The sequence below is a fragment of the Bubalus kerabau genome, chromosome 11 (assembly GCF_029407905.1).
Source record: "Bubalus kerabau isolate K-KA32 ecotype Philippines breed swamp buffalo chromosome 11, PCC_UOA_SB_1v2, whole genome shotgun sequence".
NCBI lineage: Eukaryota > Metazoa > Chordata > Mammalia > Artiodactyla > Bovidae > Bubalus > Bubalus kerabau.
The window spans coordinates 70313811-70331108 of record NC_073634.1 but is presented as its reverse complement, the minus strand read 5'-3'; the positions used below and the strand labels follow the sequence as shown (position 1 = coordinate 70331108).

The following is a 17298-nucleotide window of genomic DNA, read 5'->3' as shown; positions in this document are numbered from 1 at the left end:
GTGTGTGACTATGTGGGGTAATGGATGTTTGTTGTGGTAAACTTTGTGCAATACATGTATCAAATCATTAAGTTGTATACTATAAACTTATAAAATGTTATATGTCAATTATTTCTCAATAAAACTGGAAAAAAGAGACATTTCTCACCAATATAAATTGAATGCCATATGGTACAGCTATGTATTCTTATTATAGTAACTATTTTAAAATAATAATATTAATTATTGTTATTAAAAATAATACAAGAACTGCTTCAAGCAGTATATATACACGTATACATATATATCTATACAGATATAGATATACATATTTAGGATCCTTTAATTTTCACTATCTACCTGTGAGGTCAGAGCTCTCATTGTCCTCAGTATACAACTGAGGAAACTGGGGGACAGAGTGGTTAAGTAATTTGCTCAAGATCACACAGCAAGTAAGTCATAGAGTACTGCTTGGCTGTTTTATTGTTTCTAGCTGCCCTCACTCAGAAGTAACAGTTTTTAACAATTAAGGGGACTCAGTGAACAAAGGTGATGTCTACCATAACAGAAGCCCTGGGTTCACTCTGGGCTGCCACCAATACCACCACCAGCCACCCCTTCTTTAAGAGCCCCTCCAGAATTCCAGACTTGGAAAGGTGTATATTTCTGAATCACCATACAGAGCACTCTGGCTGGCTCATTTTTTTTTTTTAAACCTTCAAAATAAAATGGTTGTACAGCCTTAAGTATTTAAACATTTAACTTTTGAGGCTGCCGTGGCCGAGACAGCTTAAAATCTTGGTGAAATCACTCCAGCCTGGATTACACTAATTGACCCAAGATTTGCACCTGTCTGGAGTCCCTCCCCACTACACATTCTTGTCTGCTAAAAGTCATCTTTTCCTGTCTACACCAGAGGCTTCTGTTGGTGCAAAGTCTTTACTTTCCAGAAATCCTTGCCACATGGATCCATATCCTGGCTGAATTTCTTGTTTCATTCATTTCCCATCTCCTTAAGATGTCATTTGAAGACATTTCCTCCTTCAGTTCAAGTCTAGTGCTCTATGAGTCTTTGGTTTCTGTTTTTCACACAGAGTTAAAAAAAAAAAAAAAAAACTTTTTTTTTTTTTTGCTGTACTGAGCAGCATGTGGAACCTTAGTTCCTTGGCCAGGGATTGAACCTGTGCCCCCTGCAGTAGAAGTGCAGTGTTAACCACTGGAACACCAGGGTATTTCCACACATAGATTTTAGGAGCTTTGTGTTATATGCTTAAATGCTGGCATTCCAGAGATAACGTGAAGACAAACTGGCTTGGAGAGTCTCATCATCTGTTTTCCCCTCCTGGGCTGGCCATAGAAGGACTGAAATCCAGGGAATGAAAGATGCTGCAGCAGCAGAGCGGCGCTGATTCAAACCTACCTGGCTTTACAGGGCATGCTCTGACTGGCAAGAAGGCAGGGCGCGTGCTAGAACTAGACCTGTGAGACCTAATGTTTTTCTTCATTTGAATATTATGTTGTTTGGGCTCTTCCTTTTGTTTGGGTCTCTGGGCCAGGGAATAGAAACTGATTGTTGCTGTTGTTTAGTCGGTAAATCCTGTCCGACTCTTTTGTGACCCCATGGACTGTAGCCCGCCAGGCTCCTCTGTCCATAGAATTTCCCAGGCAAGAATACTAGAGTGGATTACCATGCCCTCCTCCAGGGGATCTTCCTGACCCAGGGATCAAACCCATGTCTCTTATGTCTCCTGCATTGACAGGTGGGTTCTATACCATTACCACCACCTGGGAAGCCCAGGTGCATGCTATAAAAGGTAGGTGCCACTCTGTATTGTTAAAAATAGAGGCCTAAGTCACTTTCTGGAGAAGGCAATGGCACCCCACTCCAGTACTCTTGCCTGGAAAATCCCATGGGTGGAGGAGCCTGGTAGGCTGCAGTCCGTGGGGTCGCTAAGAGTCGGACACAACTGAGCAATTTCACTTTAGTTTTCACTTTCATGCATTGGAGAAGGAAATAGCAACCCACTCCAGTGTTCCTGCCTGGAGAATCCCAGGGACAGGGGAGCCTGGTGGGCTGCCGTCTATGGGGTCGCACAGAGTCTGACTCGACTGATGCGACTTGGCAGCAGCAGCAAGTCTCTTTCTCGGATGAGCTGACAAGTTGCTAAGACCAAGTTGGCTTTGGAAGAGTATCAGTTGGTGCAACTCCACAAATATGTGTGTGTGTGTGTGTGTGTGCGTACATGCACATGTACCAAACACACACATATTCATGTGCATTGGTTACATGTCATCATTTACAATATTTTACTAATCCTTCCAGGCACTGGACCCAGAGCAAGCTCTCCAGCTGTTCTACCCAAATGGCATGTCCACTGGCAAACTCACTCCCTAACCCATTTGAACTCCTAATGACTCAGGTTTATTGCTTGTGTTAGATTTTGCCAATTTTGTATTAATTGTACCCCAAAATGCTAGATTTATTCTGAATTATTCACACATTTTCCTGTTGCCCTTTCCTTGCTCGTGGTGCTGTTAACTTTGTGTCACTCTTCGTTTTGAGTGGCCAGAGGCCCAGGGTCGGGGAGGGGGCTGCGTCACTTACCACAGTGCAGCAGAGGGGCCAGAACCACCAGAGGAGCACCAGGGCCAGGAGCAGGAACAGGATCAGCAGGGCGATCGCCAGGATGGAGCCATCAGACTGTGGGGCCGAGAGAGAGGGTGGTCAGCAGTGGGACTGGCTGTGTGTGCAACCAGCACGGAGCTTGGGTGGGGCAAGGCAACACCTGGGGTCCCCCCGCCCCACACTCCCATCCTCAGTATGCAGATTTAAGGCCTGGAGAAGAGCACAGCTCGCTAAGCAAATGGCTGAGACTCTGTCCAGCATTTTGGGCAACACACTCTATGTAGCCAATTCTCATGAGAAATGGATTCCTCTTTTCAGCGAAGCCCTGTTCTTCTCTTTGAACAACATCCCGAAGGACCAATCCTGCAAGAGACAGAGCAGATGGCCGCTCATGCATCTGGGTGCTGAGAAGGCCCGCCACTCCCTGCCTGCCTGCGGACCATCACCCTCTGCACAGTGACAGTTTCCTGCTCCCTGGATCTGCTGCTCCTGTCACCACCTGGGCTGGACTCAGGACAGTTCTCAGGACTCAGTCTGCTCCCCTGAACCTGTTTCTCATATGTGCATGTAACAGATTCATGAGCAAAGACTAGAGCCCACAGATAGGATGTGATAAAGGGCAAAGGGATTCCAGGGTATGGAGGGTAAAGCAGCTGCTGCTAACCCTGGGAGGAGAGGGGTGTGGTGGCTGAGTCAATGCTGCTGTCAGATCCAGTGAGACAGGCAGCCAAGACAAATTATGCCCACTTCCAAACATGCCTAGGCCAGTCCCCAAAATGACAGTTGCCGTGGCCTGAGATGGTTAACTTTAAGCAGCAGAGATCTCATTGACTGGGTGTCACTATTCTGAGGCTGCTGGTTCAGAGGCAGATTTAAGTGCCCTCCATCTCCCTTCCTTCTCAGCTACTGGGAATGCAAGGGGGCACAATGTTTGGAGCTAGGGGTTAGAGGCAAGTTGACACAGGTATTAATTGTCATGGGTACCCCTTCTGAATACAGCTGGCACTTCTACTTTTAGCACCTCCCTGGGAAAATCAGGTATGTTTGCACAGATAATGATGATGATGATAAAGGAAAGCAACCTAAATGTTTAACAAAGGATGACTAATAATACATCATAGAACCACCATGCAGTCAGTTACTCTGTAGACATTATGTTTGCAAATATTTAAATGACCCAAGAAAACAGCCCTGATATAAAGAGTGGACTTATGTATATGTGTCAAGAGTGAGAGAGACTGAGGGATATTTACTAAAATATTAATGGTGGTTTTGCGGGTAGTGGGTTAATGGTAATTAAAAACAAATCTATCTTTGTTTTTTTCCCTTTTTAACATTGCATAATAAGAAAATAAACTCCTGAAGTTGTATTTTAAAAATCTGCACTTGGGGAACCTCGCTTTGGTGTGAGCGCTCTCATGACCCTGGGGCTCTCACCCTGGGTTGGTGGACCTGTTGGGTACACAGACAGGCTCAGTTGGATGGAAGGTGTCACCCTCCCAAAATGACACTCATGAACTTTAGGGCACACGACTTCACGGGAAGCTGTTCACAGTGTGACCAGGTTCTAAAAGCTGTTCCCTCCCACCCATTTCCAGAGCCGGGAGGCTGGGTGGCCTGTTGGAGGTTACACAGTAAGTTAATGGCAGAGCTGGGGTGTGACTCACTCTTACTCTGAGTGCTCATCAGGGACTACTGGAAGCTGTTCAAAGGCATCTCTTACTCTGTGGAACGTCTTTGACCCAAAAGCCAGGGAACTAAACATTTGACTTCCACCAAGCCAAGGCTTGGGAATGCCCTATTGTCCCCGAGGGAGCTGCACCTCACAAGGGCAGGTGCAGGGCTGGACAGTGGGTGGGGAGAGGGCACAGTGGCCAGAGGATGCTCCTGGACCACAACATTTATGCATGAGCTACAGCAGAAAATGATGCTCTCCTGGAAGACACAAAGAAACGATGTGTGTTTTCCAGACTTACTGTTAGTCAAAGACAACCCTCTTGATCTTTCCATCCCTAAATTCCATGCCCATAAAATGGAGATACTAAACCCCACCTGCCTCACTGAATTGACGTGAGGAGAAAATGAATTGTAAGATGAAAGTAGACAGGCCTGGATGAGAGATTCGGAGGCCATCAAGCCAGACGCTGAGCTGAACTCACCCTCTCTCTGTTTCCACATGGCCAGCAAATATGGTGGCCATTTCACATCATAAATCTGTTTGCACTTGGAATAATAAGTGATTTTGTTACTGCAAGGTTTATAGACCTTTGGTATTTCAGTATTAAGTTATAATTTAGTAAAGACTACAGACTACATGTATTCACATTATATGCAGTCTCTCTTCTTCTGATTTAATTCTCACTCTAGAGAAAGGAACTGAAGCAGAAAGGCTGATGTATTTGGGGGATTTTAAAAAATTTCCTTCTGGAAAAAGGAGAAGGTTTCCTATGAAGTGGGGAGGGTGAAGGACCGGGCCCAGATGGGAAGACAGAAGGCTTCATTACTAGAAGATTTCCTGGATTCAGACAAAGCTCCATGTGGCCTGCCTCTGGCCAGGTTTGGTCTGACCCTACCCAGCCCCAGGCCTCCCTGCTGCAGTGGAGGAAGACAGCGTGGGACTCTGGAAGGGGCAAGTACACTGGGGATGCTGGGGGGGAGGAAAGGAGGCAGGGTGGGAGGTCCCGAAGGCACTGACCCCTGCTCTGGATGCAGCCCCCAATAAACCCCCCAAATGCACTGCCTGGTTTTCAAGATCTTCCAGCAAAACTGGGAATTGAACCTTCACAGTCTGATTTTAGCACTTTGCCCACTTCCACTTCACCATTATACTGTAATATCAGATTTATAAAAAATTCACTTAAGAAATATTGATACTTTAAAGACTAAACATTAAATAGCCACGTGAGAGACTGACAATGTGTTTGTAATTGCTACATCTGCTCTGACAGAAGTTCACCCACATGGCTCCAGGTGGACTGGAGTCTCACATGGTGAAAGTGTACTTCAGAGTAAAGTCAAAAGGGATTGCCCTTTATGAGCTTGGATTGGAGTTTTAATCAATTACCTCATGACAACTCATATTGGAGACTGTGTTACCTTGTTGAATTTATATCAGAGTGTAGTAGAGAAATACATACACACCTGCAATGTGTACTAAATGGTATTTGTTCCACTCCAGAAGTTGGTTCAGTTACTCTAAACTAATCCTCTTATATCTTCACCAAATTCCAAGATGAAGAGCTCCCTTGGATGTTAAGATTCTTCCATGAGCCAGGAGACATGTGGAATGCTCCAGAGCCCAGAGTATAGCCTGGTGGCCCATAATCTGCCTCTTTTGTTCTCTTCTGGTGCCACCTTCTTTGGCTCCTTGAGCTCTGGCCTTCCACCAGCCCTTCTGTGTCCCAGGTCACTGTGTTACCCACTGCTTGCTCCCCAAAGCTTCTTCCTGGCTTGGAGCCTAAGAGGGTCATGGGCTTAACCATCGCTCTCAGTCTGACTCAGGACAAGTGTGTGGACTCGGCCTCTGCTCTCTGCTTCACCAGGCACAGGGTGACCAGGACTGGAAATACCCCTGGACCCACATGGCCTCCACTATGGGGCTGAGCGGGGCCATTTGAGGCAGTGCGTAAATGTGTCTGCCCCGGCCCTGTCTTAGATGACTAGCTGGCAGGGGCCGAGCTGGCTTCCTCACCACTCACAGTGCCGCCCCAGCCAGCCTCCAGGCCTGGAAGCAAATGTAGCCTCTATTCTTTCTGACACTGGGGAGGGACCTGCCTGGACCTGATTTTATGACACAAAGTGAGAGCAGAAGCTGACCTGCCCTGCAAACTCTGTCTTGACACCTATCCTTGCTGGGAAGCCTCTGTGTGTAATTCTCTAGAAACTTTGAAAGAGCTTTCTGAGGGAAAAGAAAGCAGCAGACAAATAGCCAAAGATTGATTCCTGCCATTGTTATTTTCTTGACAGCCTAAATATCCAACAAGTTAAATTCTTATTTTATTTAAAAAATAAAAAGAAAGTTTAATAAATCAACATAGCCCTTTAGTTTGGGATATTTTCAGCTGGAGGTTGAGGGTTCTGGGGTCTGTGACTAGAGCTGAACAGAAGCAACCTAAGGTACTTCCAGCTGGGGCAGGGGGACACACCTAGACAGCGTATTAGAAAGCAAAGACATCACTTTGCCAACAAAGGTCTGTATAGTCAAAGCTATGGTTTTTATAGTAGTCAAGTACAGATCTGAGAGCTGGACCATAAAGAAGGCTGAGCACCAAAGAACTGATGCTTTTGAACTGTGGTGTTGGAGAAGACTTGGGAGTGCCTTGGACTGCAAGGAGATACATTCATTGGAAGGACTCATGCTGAAGCTGAAGCTCCAAAACTCTGGCCACCTGATGTGAAGAATTGACTCATTGGAAGAGACTCTGATGCTGGGAAAGCTTGAAGGCAAAAGGAGAAGGGGGCAGTAGAGACGGATGGCATCACCAACTCAACGGACATGAATGTGAGCAAACTGCAGGTGATAGTGAGGGACAGAGGAGTCTGCAGTCGACGGGGTTGCAGAGAGTTGGACACGACTTAGGTCTAAAGAACAACAATACATGGGTTTCTTCAATGAGTAGTAGTTTCATGCCTTTTTTCCTGTGAATGCTGAGGTGTAACATGCTCACAGAAGCCTGCAGTGAAGCAGACATGGTATATTAAATACAAGGGCAGGATGCTCACCTGCTCCTTCCTGCAGTCATCCTTTGTTAGGATAACCTTCTCTGAAGTAGACCTGGCTTGAAAGGCAAATCCCTGCTGCATGGCTTTGTCCGTTCCTTTGTTCCCAGCTCACCAAATGAGGGTGTGTCTTTTAAAACAAGGAGGCATTATTTTCAAGGGTATAGATTTGGAAACTTGAATAATGACAGCAACTCTCACAGTAGGTTTCTAGTAATTTTGGATTTCTGACTCACAGTAGTGGGGCATGAGAGATCTTGTATAATAGGAGGGAGGCAAGCTTCTAAGCAAGAGAGCATTAAGCACCACTGCTCCTTTCTGTCTTAATATTTTGCTTTCTTGTTTGTTTGTTTGCTCTGAATATATCTTTAAAAAAAGGAGAAAAAAAAAACCAAACCTGTCCCACAAGGGGATGGCCTCTAGTGGGACCCTGCCTGTTGTTCTCCCTGACTCCAGAGACTTCTATATAGCTCTTAGCTGCTTGCTGACCCGGGTAAAGGGAGTAGGGTAAAACTGAGAGGAACGATGGGAAACTGGGGAAAGCTCAAGTTTAAGAAACTCAGATCTTCAAGGTGGGTTTGAACTGGGATTCTGCCTGATGTCCAGGCATGGGGTTATTAACATGTAGCCAATGAAGTGTCTTCAGTTCTGGATCAGTTAATGAGGGTGTGTTCTTCCCCACTCCTGCGTATCTTTCCCTGTTGAAGGCGCTTTGTGCACAACTACAGGTCTTTCTTCCTCTTTGAGTGCATAGTTGCTCAGTTGTGTCTGACTCTTTGTGACCCCATGGACTGTGGCTTGCCAGGCTCCTCTGTCCATGGGATTTCCCAGGCAAGACTATTGGAGTCGGTTGCCATTTCCTTCTTCATTCAGTAAATAGGACCAGAGCACAGAGAACATGGGCCTCTGCTCTCCACTTCCTCTCCTGGGAGCATGCTACCCACTGGAAACAGCTCCTCTTCAGCTCCATGCAGGCTGGTTTTGTGTGAGGCCTGATGCTTGTACAATTTGGGGAGTCCTCTTTAAGAAGAAGAATGTAAAAATACGAACTCATAATTATAAGTGCCCCTCCTGGGGCCTTAAAAGGGCTAGGAGAAACCCATTCAAATGAGGATCCTGGAAACTTAAACTTCATCAGCTCCCCCAAGGCTCTGCATCTTCCCTGGACAAGCCCCAGGCGAGAGGAGGCTGGCAAATCGGTTTAATCCTGGGCTTCAGTTTCCAGCCCATTGCTGTCCCCTCAGCCTCAGTCTCCAGTCCACAACAACGAAGGCTTTCATATATGGTGTTGAGGGTCTTATTTCTGTTTTTTCATATGCTTTATTGCCCCAAGGACTGTGACCCCTCAGTATCTTTTAACTTACCCTAGTATGGGCCCTAGGGCTTCTCTGGTGGTTCAGACTGTAAAGAAACCGCTTGCCAATGTGGGAGACCCAGCTTCGATCCTTGGGTCAGGATGATCCCCTGGAGAAGGGAATAGCTACCCAGTCTAGTAGTCTTAGCTGGAGAATCCCAAGGACAGAGGAGCCTGGTGGGCTAGAGTCCATGGGGTCCTAAAGAGTCAGACAGGACTGAGTGACTAACACTTTCACTTTTTAGGAAGGGCTCTGGTAAACTGTAACAATTACATGTTGACAAGAGTGTACAGGAATTATTAATAAAGCAGTATGGAGAGCCCTCCCTGATGGGTGGTGGGTTTGCTGCAGTTTTAGGATCTAGGCTAGGTTTTACAGATCCTCAGCATTATCACTGAGTTACCGAAGATACTCAGATTATTTCACCTGGTTAGATGAGACTGTCTTTTAAACATTCAACCTGAAGAATAAATTAGCAGGTTTATTCTGCCACATTGTAGGGCTATCAGCCAAACTCTGCCAAAAATATGACAGGAAAACAGCTGATGATCCATTAGATCTTTTTAAAAGCTGGAGAGGCTGCTTCCCTGGATTCAGCTGGGAAATGATGATGCCACAGGGCACTCCAGGACACGACTAGGCGTGTTTGCTATGGGGTGTGGCTACCCAGTGGTCCCTCTTCCTCTCCTGCCTCCATCTTTGGCTCCGTCCCTCTATCCCTGGTGTTGAGCACGGCTGTCTTTGAAGCACTGTCGGGAAGCACTCAAGGGAAAGAACCCTTCAGCCAGGGGCAGCTCTGGTTCGTGACCTCGAGATCTCATGGCAACTCGCTTGTTGTAAACAAAAAAGAGGCCATCTGGCGGAGAGGGAGATGTGCAGAGACAAAGGGACCAGGGACATGGTGGACAAGTCAGGCGGGAGTGTCCGCTTCTCCAAGGGAGGCCAAAGGGCTCTGTACCCCCTGCTGTACCCCCACCCTCCGCTCCAGGCAGCTTCCCTCCCTCCATCCCTCCCTAGGCAGAGGCTGCCACTTGGGAGGTGTCACATTCCAGGGCTCTGAAGTGGAATTTCAAATCATCCTCAGCAGCTGGTATGAGCTCTGTTTCCTGCCCAGACAAAACTGGCAGAGTATGGGCAAGTTTTATTTTGAAAGATGAAATTTAAGTCATTTTATTACTGCTGAGAAGTTCTGGATGGGCAAGCCCTGAGACCAAAATTCTCTCTCTTTCAGTCTCTCTCTCCCAGAGCTTATATATTCTTGACTGTTATTTCTGGAAGTAACTTTAGCCGTTATCTAATTCACTGCCCATCCCGCCCTGCATTTTATTGGAATTCTGTTGCCCTGGCATCTGTGGTGGCTCTCTTCAGCTTCCCACCTCTCATCTCAGATTACTCCTTGCCCACCTCCTCATGGGCTTTTCCTTGTATGCAGTCCCTTAAATATCAGCAGGCGGCATGGATCTTTTTTTTTTTAAAGCAAGGTATATACTTTATAAAAATTAATTTTTATTGGAGCACAGTTGCTTTACAATTTTGTGTTAGTTTCTGCTGTAGAGCAAAGTGAATCGCGATACATATACATATATCCCCTCTTTTTTTGAATTTCCTTCCCATTTAGATCACCACAGAACAGTGAGTAGAGTCCCCTAAGCTATACCTGAAGTGCCTACTTTTTTCTCATTTTAAAAAGCATGGTAAAATATATATACACACAGCATTTGCCACTTTAACCATTTGTAAGTGTCCAATTCAGTGGCATTTAGTCTGCTTACCATGTTGTACAACCCGTGGATGCATTCTTGGTCCCTTGCTGTTTTTCTTTCTATAAAACTGGCCACGGGCTGTCTCCCTTCCTTTCACAGTTTAAACTCTTATCTAGATACTGAAGACTTAACTCTTTATCTCTAGCCTAGATCTCTCTTCATGCTTCAGGGTCATGGTCAGGGTCATTCCACTGTCTGGTAGGTTCTACTGGCACTGCACTACAAACAACAATTCAAACTGAGCTCACTGTTTCCTTTTTCAAACCAGCTCATTCTCTTCTCATTCAATGATAAGTACTAAGTACTTCCCAGGTGGTGCAGCGATATAGAACCCGCCTGGCAATGCAGGAGACATAGAGGCCTGGGTTTGATCCCTGGATCGGGAAGATCCCCTGGAGAAGGGAATGGTTACCCACTCCAGTATTCTTGTCTGGAGAATCCCATAGACAAAGGTGCCTGTCAGGCTATAGTTCATGGAATTGCAAAGAGTCGGCCACGACAAGTGACTTAGCATGCATGCACCGCCTATCAATCCAAGTTGGAAATCTGGAAGTCCATCTCAGTTTTCTCTTTCTTCCTCTCCCCGCTCCCCAAGTTCACACCCTCCTATAAGTACACCTATTCCTTTGACCAGCTAAATACTTCCTGAATCTGGCCTTATCTACTCCTTCTTCAACACTTGATTAGATTTAGAATCTTTTTTTTTTTTTTGCCACTTGTAGTTCTCTCTTCACTGGTTTCTCCACCACCAGCCTTGCTACCCAAATTCCATCCTCCACCACTGCATCTAGAGTTATTGACCTAACATGTTATAATAGCTCTGCCGACCATGAATCTTTAACAGCTCTTCACGGTCAAGAGTTCTTAATATTGGAGAATTTGATGAAAATGATACAGCCCTTTCCTCAGAAAAGGACACATTCAAATTTATAAACAAGCTCACTAATTTTGATCATATTTTCAGAGGGGTCCATCAAACCCCCAGAATCCATTTATGGGTCCCTCAGTCCAAGAGTCCTTAGCTCAAGGCCCTTCACAACTAGGCCTCTCTTTTCTCCAACCTCCTCCCTCACCACCTCCCTCCTTACACTTTGGGCTTTGACGAAACTCAACCACATGTCGTTCCCTGTACATCAGCTCACTGTTTCTCTCATGGTCTTCTCCCTGAAACACCCTTTCTTCCTTCATTCCTTGGGCAACTGTTTTTCATCTTTCAAGTCTTAGCTAAGTGAATGAGTGAAGTTGCTTAGTCGTGTCCGACTCTTTGCAACCCCATGGACTGTAGCCTACGACGCTCCTCTGTCCATGGGATTTTCCAGGCAAGAGTACTGGAGTGGGTTGCCATTTCCTTCTCCAGAGGATCTTCCCGACCCAGGGATTGAACCTGGGTCTCCAGCATTGTAGGCAGACGCTTTACCATCTGAGCTACTTCCCAACCAGTCTTAGCTAAGGCACCACCCAATTCATTCATACCATACATATTTATTGAATACCTACTCTATGCCAGGCCCTCTGTAAGCACTGGCATAAAAGATGGATGTGGTCTTTGTAATCACTGACCTCGTAGTTGAGAGGGGAACACAGATAAGTAAGTGCTACCACTCAGCTCCAAGTCTGGGCTCTGATCTTATATCTCTATCTCAGTATCTCCTGTGTATTTTAGATATTATATCATTATGTGCTTGTCTCTCACTGAATTATAAGACCCTGGAGGACTTAAGTCTGACTTCACTTACCTTTGTGACTGAGATGTAATATAATGTTTCAAACTAAAAGGACTTGTCACTCAAGTATTTATTAGATTGATGGAAATAAGGATTTGGTAGACCAAGACCTTCCACAGCTAGTGGGTAGCCGAAATGGCACAGTTGCCAATGTTGCCCCAGGTTGCTCACCTCCCCCTCCATGGTCCTGTTGCTAGAAACAGCTCATCAATCTTACTGCAAAGAGCTTGTGCTTTGGATTCAGTAAAATTTAAAGTGCTAATTCTTTAATTTATTAATACATAGACTTTAGGTAACTAACCCAGCCTCTCTTAAACTTCCTTTTCTCAACGTGTATGAAATTGCACTAATTCCCACTTCCCAGGATTGATTCGATATGACATAGGATAAGGTATGTAAAGATCCTGGCACACAGCCATCCTTCAATAAAATGTGACTTTCCTTTCCATTCTCCCCCTTGCTTCTATGCCCAAGCTGTGTTCCTGGTGATGTGCCCAGACTTGGCTCAGGTGAATAAATTTGATTCCTGTGAACAGTCTCTTACAACTATGACTGGGCTGTGGTGTTGATGGGTGGTCCCAGGTTACATAGTGGGAAACCACAGGCCTTCAGGTTGCCATTGCAATGTCAAGCAAAGGAAAACCCAAGTGAGTGTTCCAATGGTAAATTTACTGCTGCTGCTAAGTCACTTCAGTCGTGTCCGACTCTGTGTGACCCCATAGATGGCAGCCCAACAGGCTCCTCCGTCCCTGGGATTCTCCAGGCAAGAACACTGGATTGGGTTGCCATTTCCTTCTCCAATGCATGAAAGTGAAAAGTGAAAAGTGAAAGTGAAGTCGCTCAGTCGTGTCCGACTCTGTGCGACCCCATGGACTGCAGCCTACCAGGCTCTTCCATCCATGGGATTTTCCAGGCTAGAGTACTGGAGTGGGGTGCCATTGCCTTCTCTGGTAAATTTACTAGCTTCCATTAAAATCAATCGAACATTAATAAGGGTAAAACACTATCAAATATGATGATTTATTCTTGCTACCTGAGAGGTAATCCAGGCTAGAGGTAATCTGGGCTAAAATGGTGATAAAATTGATAAGCACCGAAGATACTGGATTCCTTAATCCATAAACTGGGCAGTACAGGAAAAATACTAGGTGAGAATTACCTCGGCTCTTGTGGGACTCTGTAAAAAGCATGACTATAAAGTGGTGAGGCTGTTCGTGTATTGAACATAGTAGAACTCCCAGAGAGGAATCTAATTCCCTCCAAACTAGTGACTCTGGATGCTGGAGATGCTCCAGTGATTCAGCCCATGCTCAAAGCAATTCTGAAATACCTCCTTTGGAAGTGTTTCTGAAGCTGATTTATAGGCCACAAAAAGAAAATCTGTTATCTTGTAAGCTACGTGTTGCTTTCTATCAGTGAGTTTCCCAATTTGATCACCCGACATTCACCAGACCTAGTTCCCACAACTTTTGGAGTTGTTTTGATATCAAATGATGATGATGTCTTCCTAATTCTTTGGGGATATTCAAATACTGTGCCTTCAGAGTCATGCCAGTTTCACAGCAGGAGTGCAGAGGATAACTGAAATTTTGAGTCTTGTTAAGGATACGGCTTTCCAAGGTAAATATTTTGAAGAAGCAGTAATAATTTGGATGTGTCAATTCTAGTTTGCTATACATCTTATTACTTTTTGCCTTATACAAATAATACCAAAGGGCCTTAGACAAGCCACCATTATAATGCAATAAGAAGGGGAAGATTAATGCCACACTCCTACAAACTCAAGCTTTGAGGTCCTTATCATGGAAGGACACTCTGTCAAGATTTTCCAGCATCACCTTGATCTTCACTTGCAATGGTGAGGGTGATAATAAATAGATGTTGGATTCATTCAGCACTTTCCTTTCCATAAAATTCATAGAGCTTGCTAGTCAGAACCAGTTTTTAGAGAATAAAGCAGACAAGATGTAGCTCATATGTACTCAGAAAGCCTTAATTCCTGTCAGTGGGCTGTTGAAATAGGATTACAGAAAAAGTAACGTTCAACTACTGACAGTGGAAGAGAGAGACTAATTTCTCATTTCCACTTTTTGTTCCATTAGCTACAGAGACTTGTCTATTTGCCTTTAATGTAACTATTTATTTAATGTTAATGCATATGCTCAATTGGTCTTAGTGATCATACTTCATATGTTAGTCAGCATCATTATTATCTATTGTCAGTAAGAATATCTTCACTATACTGTTAGCTATTGCTTTAGACTATGAACTTGGAAAGGCAGAAGCCATGTTTATGATTTGCGGCCATTGTCGAGAGACAGATGCTTACTACTGGTGACCATGATGATCTAGTCCTTAAGACAATGTCTCTAAACTGCATAATAGGGCTTCCTGGGTGGCTAGTGGTAAAGAATCTGCCTGGAATGCAGGAGATGTGGGTTCGATTCCTGGGTTGAGAAGATCCCCTGGAGAAGGAAATCACAACCCACTCCAGTATTCTTGCCTGGAAAATCCCAGGGACAGAGGATCCTGAGGGGTTACAGTCCATGGGGTCACAAAGAGTTGGACATGACTGAGCGACAAAATAACAACAAAACTGCAAATAGTATCAGGAAACCAACAGATAATTTTCTATTGAATAGTTAACATATGTTCAGCAGTGGGAGACATAGAAAGACGAACAAAGTCAGCCTACAATCTTGGAAGATGTTATCACCGTCCAGTGAGAAAGTCAGGACTGACTCACAGAACTTTCTCAAAGAGCAGCACACGTTATGTGCAGTTAATCTCTAAATGATGCTATAACCCACAGTGCTTGAGCTCAGAGCAGGAGGAGATCAGTGAGGCAACCTGGGGCAGGTCCAGGCAGCACTTGGCAGGCCCTGTAGCCATGGTGAAATTTGGGTAGGTGGAAAGGAGGAGAGACCATTCCAGAATAAAACTGAAATTTGATCAAAGGCACTGAGTAAGGATGGACATTATTTAGAGTGAGGAAATACGAGATACAAATACGGGATCATCATCAAACTTTTTTTTTAATCTATCAGGGATCTAAAATTTGCATTCACAAATTTTAAGGCCAGCAGCTAAAGGCCAACTGAGGTCACCATGTTGCACTCTACTGTGAAGAAGCTTTGTTAGATATTTACTCTGAAGGGTTTGCACCTTTTACATACAGTCTCAAAAGCCTTGAGCTACCTTTTCTAAGTCGAAGGATTTGGGCGATGCAGATAAAACAAAAGTGCCTTAGCCGCACCTTTTTCATTTTCTTGGCCTGCAAATGAAGCAGTTTTCCTGATGCTGGACGGTATATAAAAGGAACTCAGAAATATTTTAGTTGTCACTTATTCAAGTGCTTTCTAATTTTTTAAGTAAATGAAACAAAATATTAAGCCCACTGCTTTGGACAGTGGCTTAACTAACTGGCTAAACTAACATCTGTTCTAGGAACCACTGTTACAGCAAAGGAATGCTAGTTATGTATTACTTGAGGCACAGACTCTTCTTCTGGGGAGCTATAAATTAAATCACTGACCTTTGAATTTCCTTGGTCCCCTAACAAATAGGTGAGAAGCTGGTTGATTTGCAAAAGGAAGGGCACTCATGTACCCTGGTGGGACTTTGTCATTCTGTGGGGAGCAGAGGAAAGAGTCTGTTTGCTCTTTGGGGGTGCAGACAATGTAAATCACAACATCCTGGTCAGAAGATATATGTAAAGACCCCGTGGCAATTTGTGATTTGGTGCATTGTGACTGTAAACTCCCAGCCAGGACAATGTAGCCTGGGTCTGGCTGCTGTCTCCTCTAGTTCTGGGATAGCCTAGTCCTCTGGTTTTTGCCAATTTTGGACCACTTAAAGAGTTGGCATTATTTTAGTGCTGGCAGACAGAAATGCTCAGAGGCTTTCTCTGTGATTTGGTTGTATTTCCCCAACTATGAATCTGTCCTCCCTCTCTTCCTGCCCCACTCCCTCTATCCCTCTTTTCTCTTTCTCTCCACAAACACACACTTTTTGGATCCTCTTTAAATTGTGCACTTCTTCCTACAATTGTGCCTCTCCCAACTGGATTTTCTAATTCAGAATGCTCAACCTAAAAGACTCAATCTTTTGGAATAGCCTCAATGACCCAAGAGCACACGTAAACGCACACACTGGACATTCACTAAAACTTGTGTACTTAAGGAATATACTCTCTCTCAGGTTCCTATTCAGAGACTAGGGATTCTTATTTTATATTCAAAGAAGCTTGGTTGTTTGATATCTGAGCACCCGGAAGCTTCTGTCAAATCAGAAAAGAGGTGGAGGAGGGGATCTAAAATAGAAGACCAGGAAGTGAGAGGCTAGAAAAAGCAGAACCATAAACTTCAAAAAACAGTGATCAGAAGACATCTCTAGGGGCAAACAGCCACAGATACCAAGGGTTTCACAGTAACATGGAAAATTTTAGTTCCTGATAAGAATGGCAAGAGAGTAAGGGATTTTCCTGACAGTCCAGTGGTTAAGACTTTGCCTTCCAATGCAGGGGGTATGGGTTCAATCCCTGGTTGGGGAGCTAAGATTCTGCACACCTCTTGGCCAATCGCAGCCAAAAAAGCAAAACATAAAGCAGAAGCAATATTGTAACAAATTCAATAAAGACTTTAAAAATGGTCCACATTAAAAAAAAAAAAAGAACTTAGAAAAGAATGGTGGAGAATAAAATGTAAACACTACACGACACATTTATAACATTTATAACATTTACTTTGTGTACAAAGGCTTCCATAGGAGGAAAGACCTTGAAAGGAGTGAGTCCAGTTTAGTTCAGTTCTGTCGCTCAGTCATGTCCGACTCTTTGCGACCCCATGAAGGGAGTGAGGGATGAGCTCAACTGACATATGTTTTCTTTGTTCCCTCAGTCAGTGATCTTATTCTAGCACAGCCTGAACCTGTGACAGAAGGGAGTTTGTGTGTGCCCCAACCAGAACTGGGGGCTTCTCTGGTGGCTCAGATGGTAAAGAATCTGCCTGCAATGCAGGAGAACTGGGTTAGATCCCTGGGTCAGGACAATCCCCTGGAGAAGGGAATGGCTGCCTACTCCAGTATTCCTGCCTGGAGAATTCCATGCACAGAGGAGCCTGGTGAGCTATAGT

General features: G+C 44.7%; 1 protein-coding gene across 1 annotated transcript in view; it reads right to left on the bottom strand.

Moving 5' to 3' along the window:
* Nucleotides 1-17298, bottom strand: part of ANTXR1 (ANTXR cell adhesion molecule 1) — a 260214-nt gene that overhangs the window by 102694 nt on the left and 140222 nt on the right. Inside the window, exon 13 of the mRNA XM_055540531.1 lies at nt 2585-2680. Coding sequence (XP_055396506.1) covers nt 2585-2680 — 96 coding nt within the window. The remainder of the gene's footprint in view (nt 1-2584; nt 2681-17298) is intronic.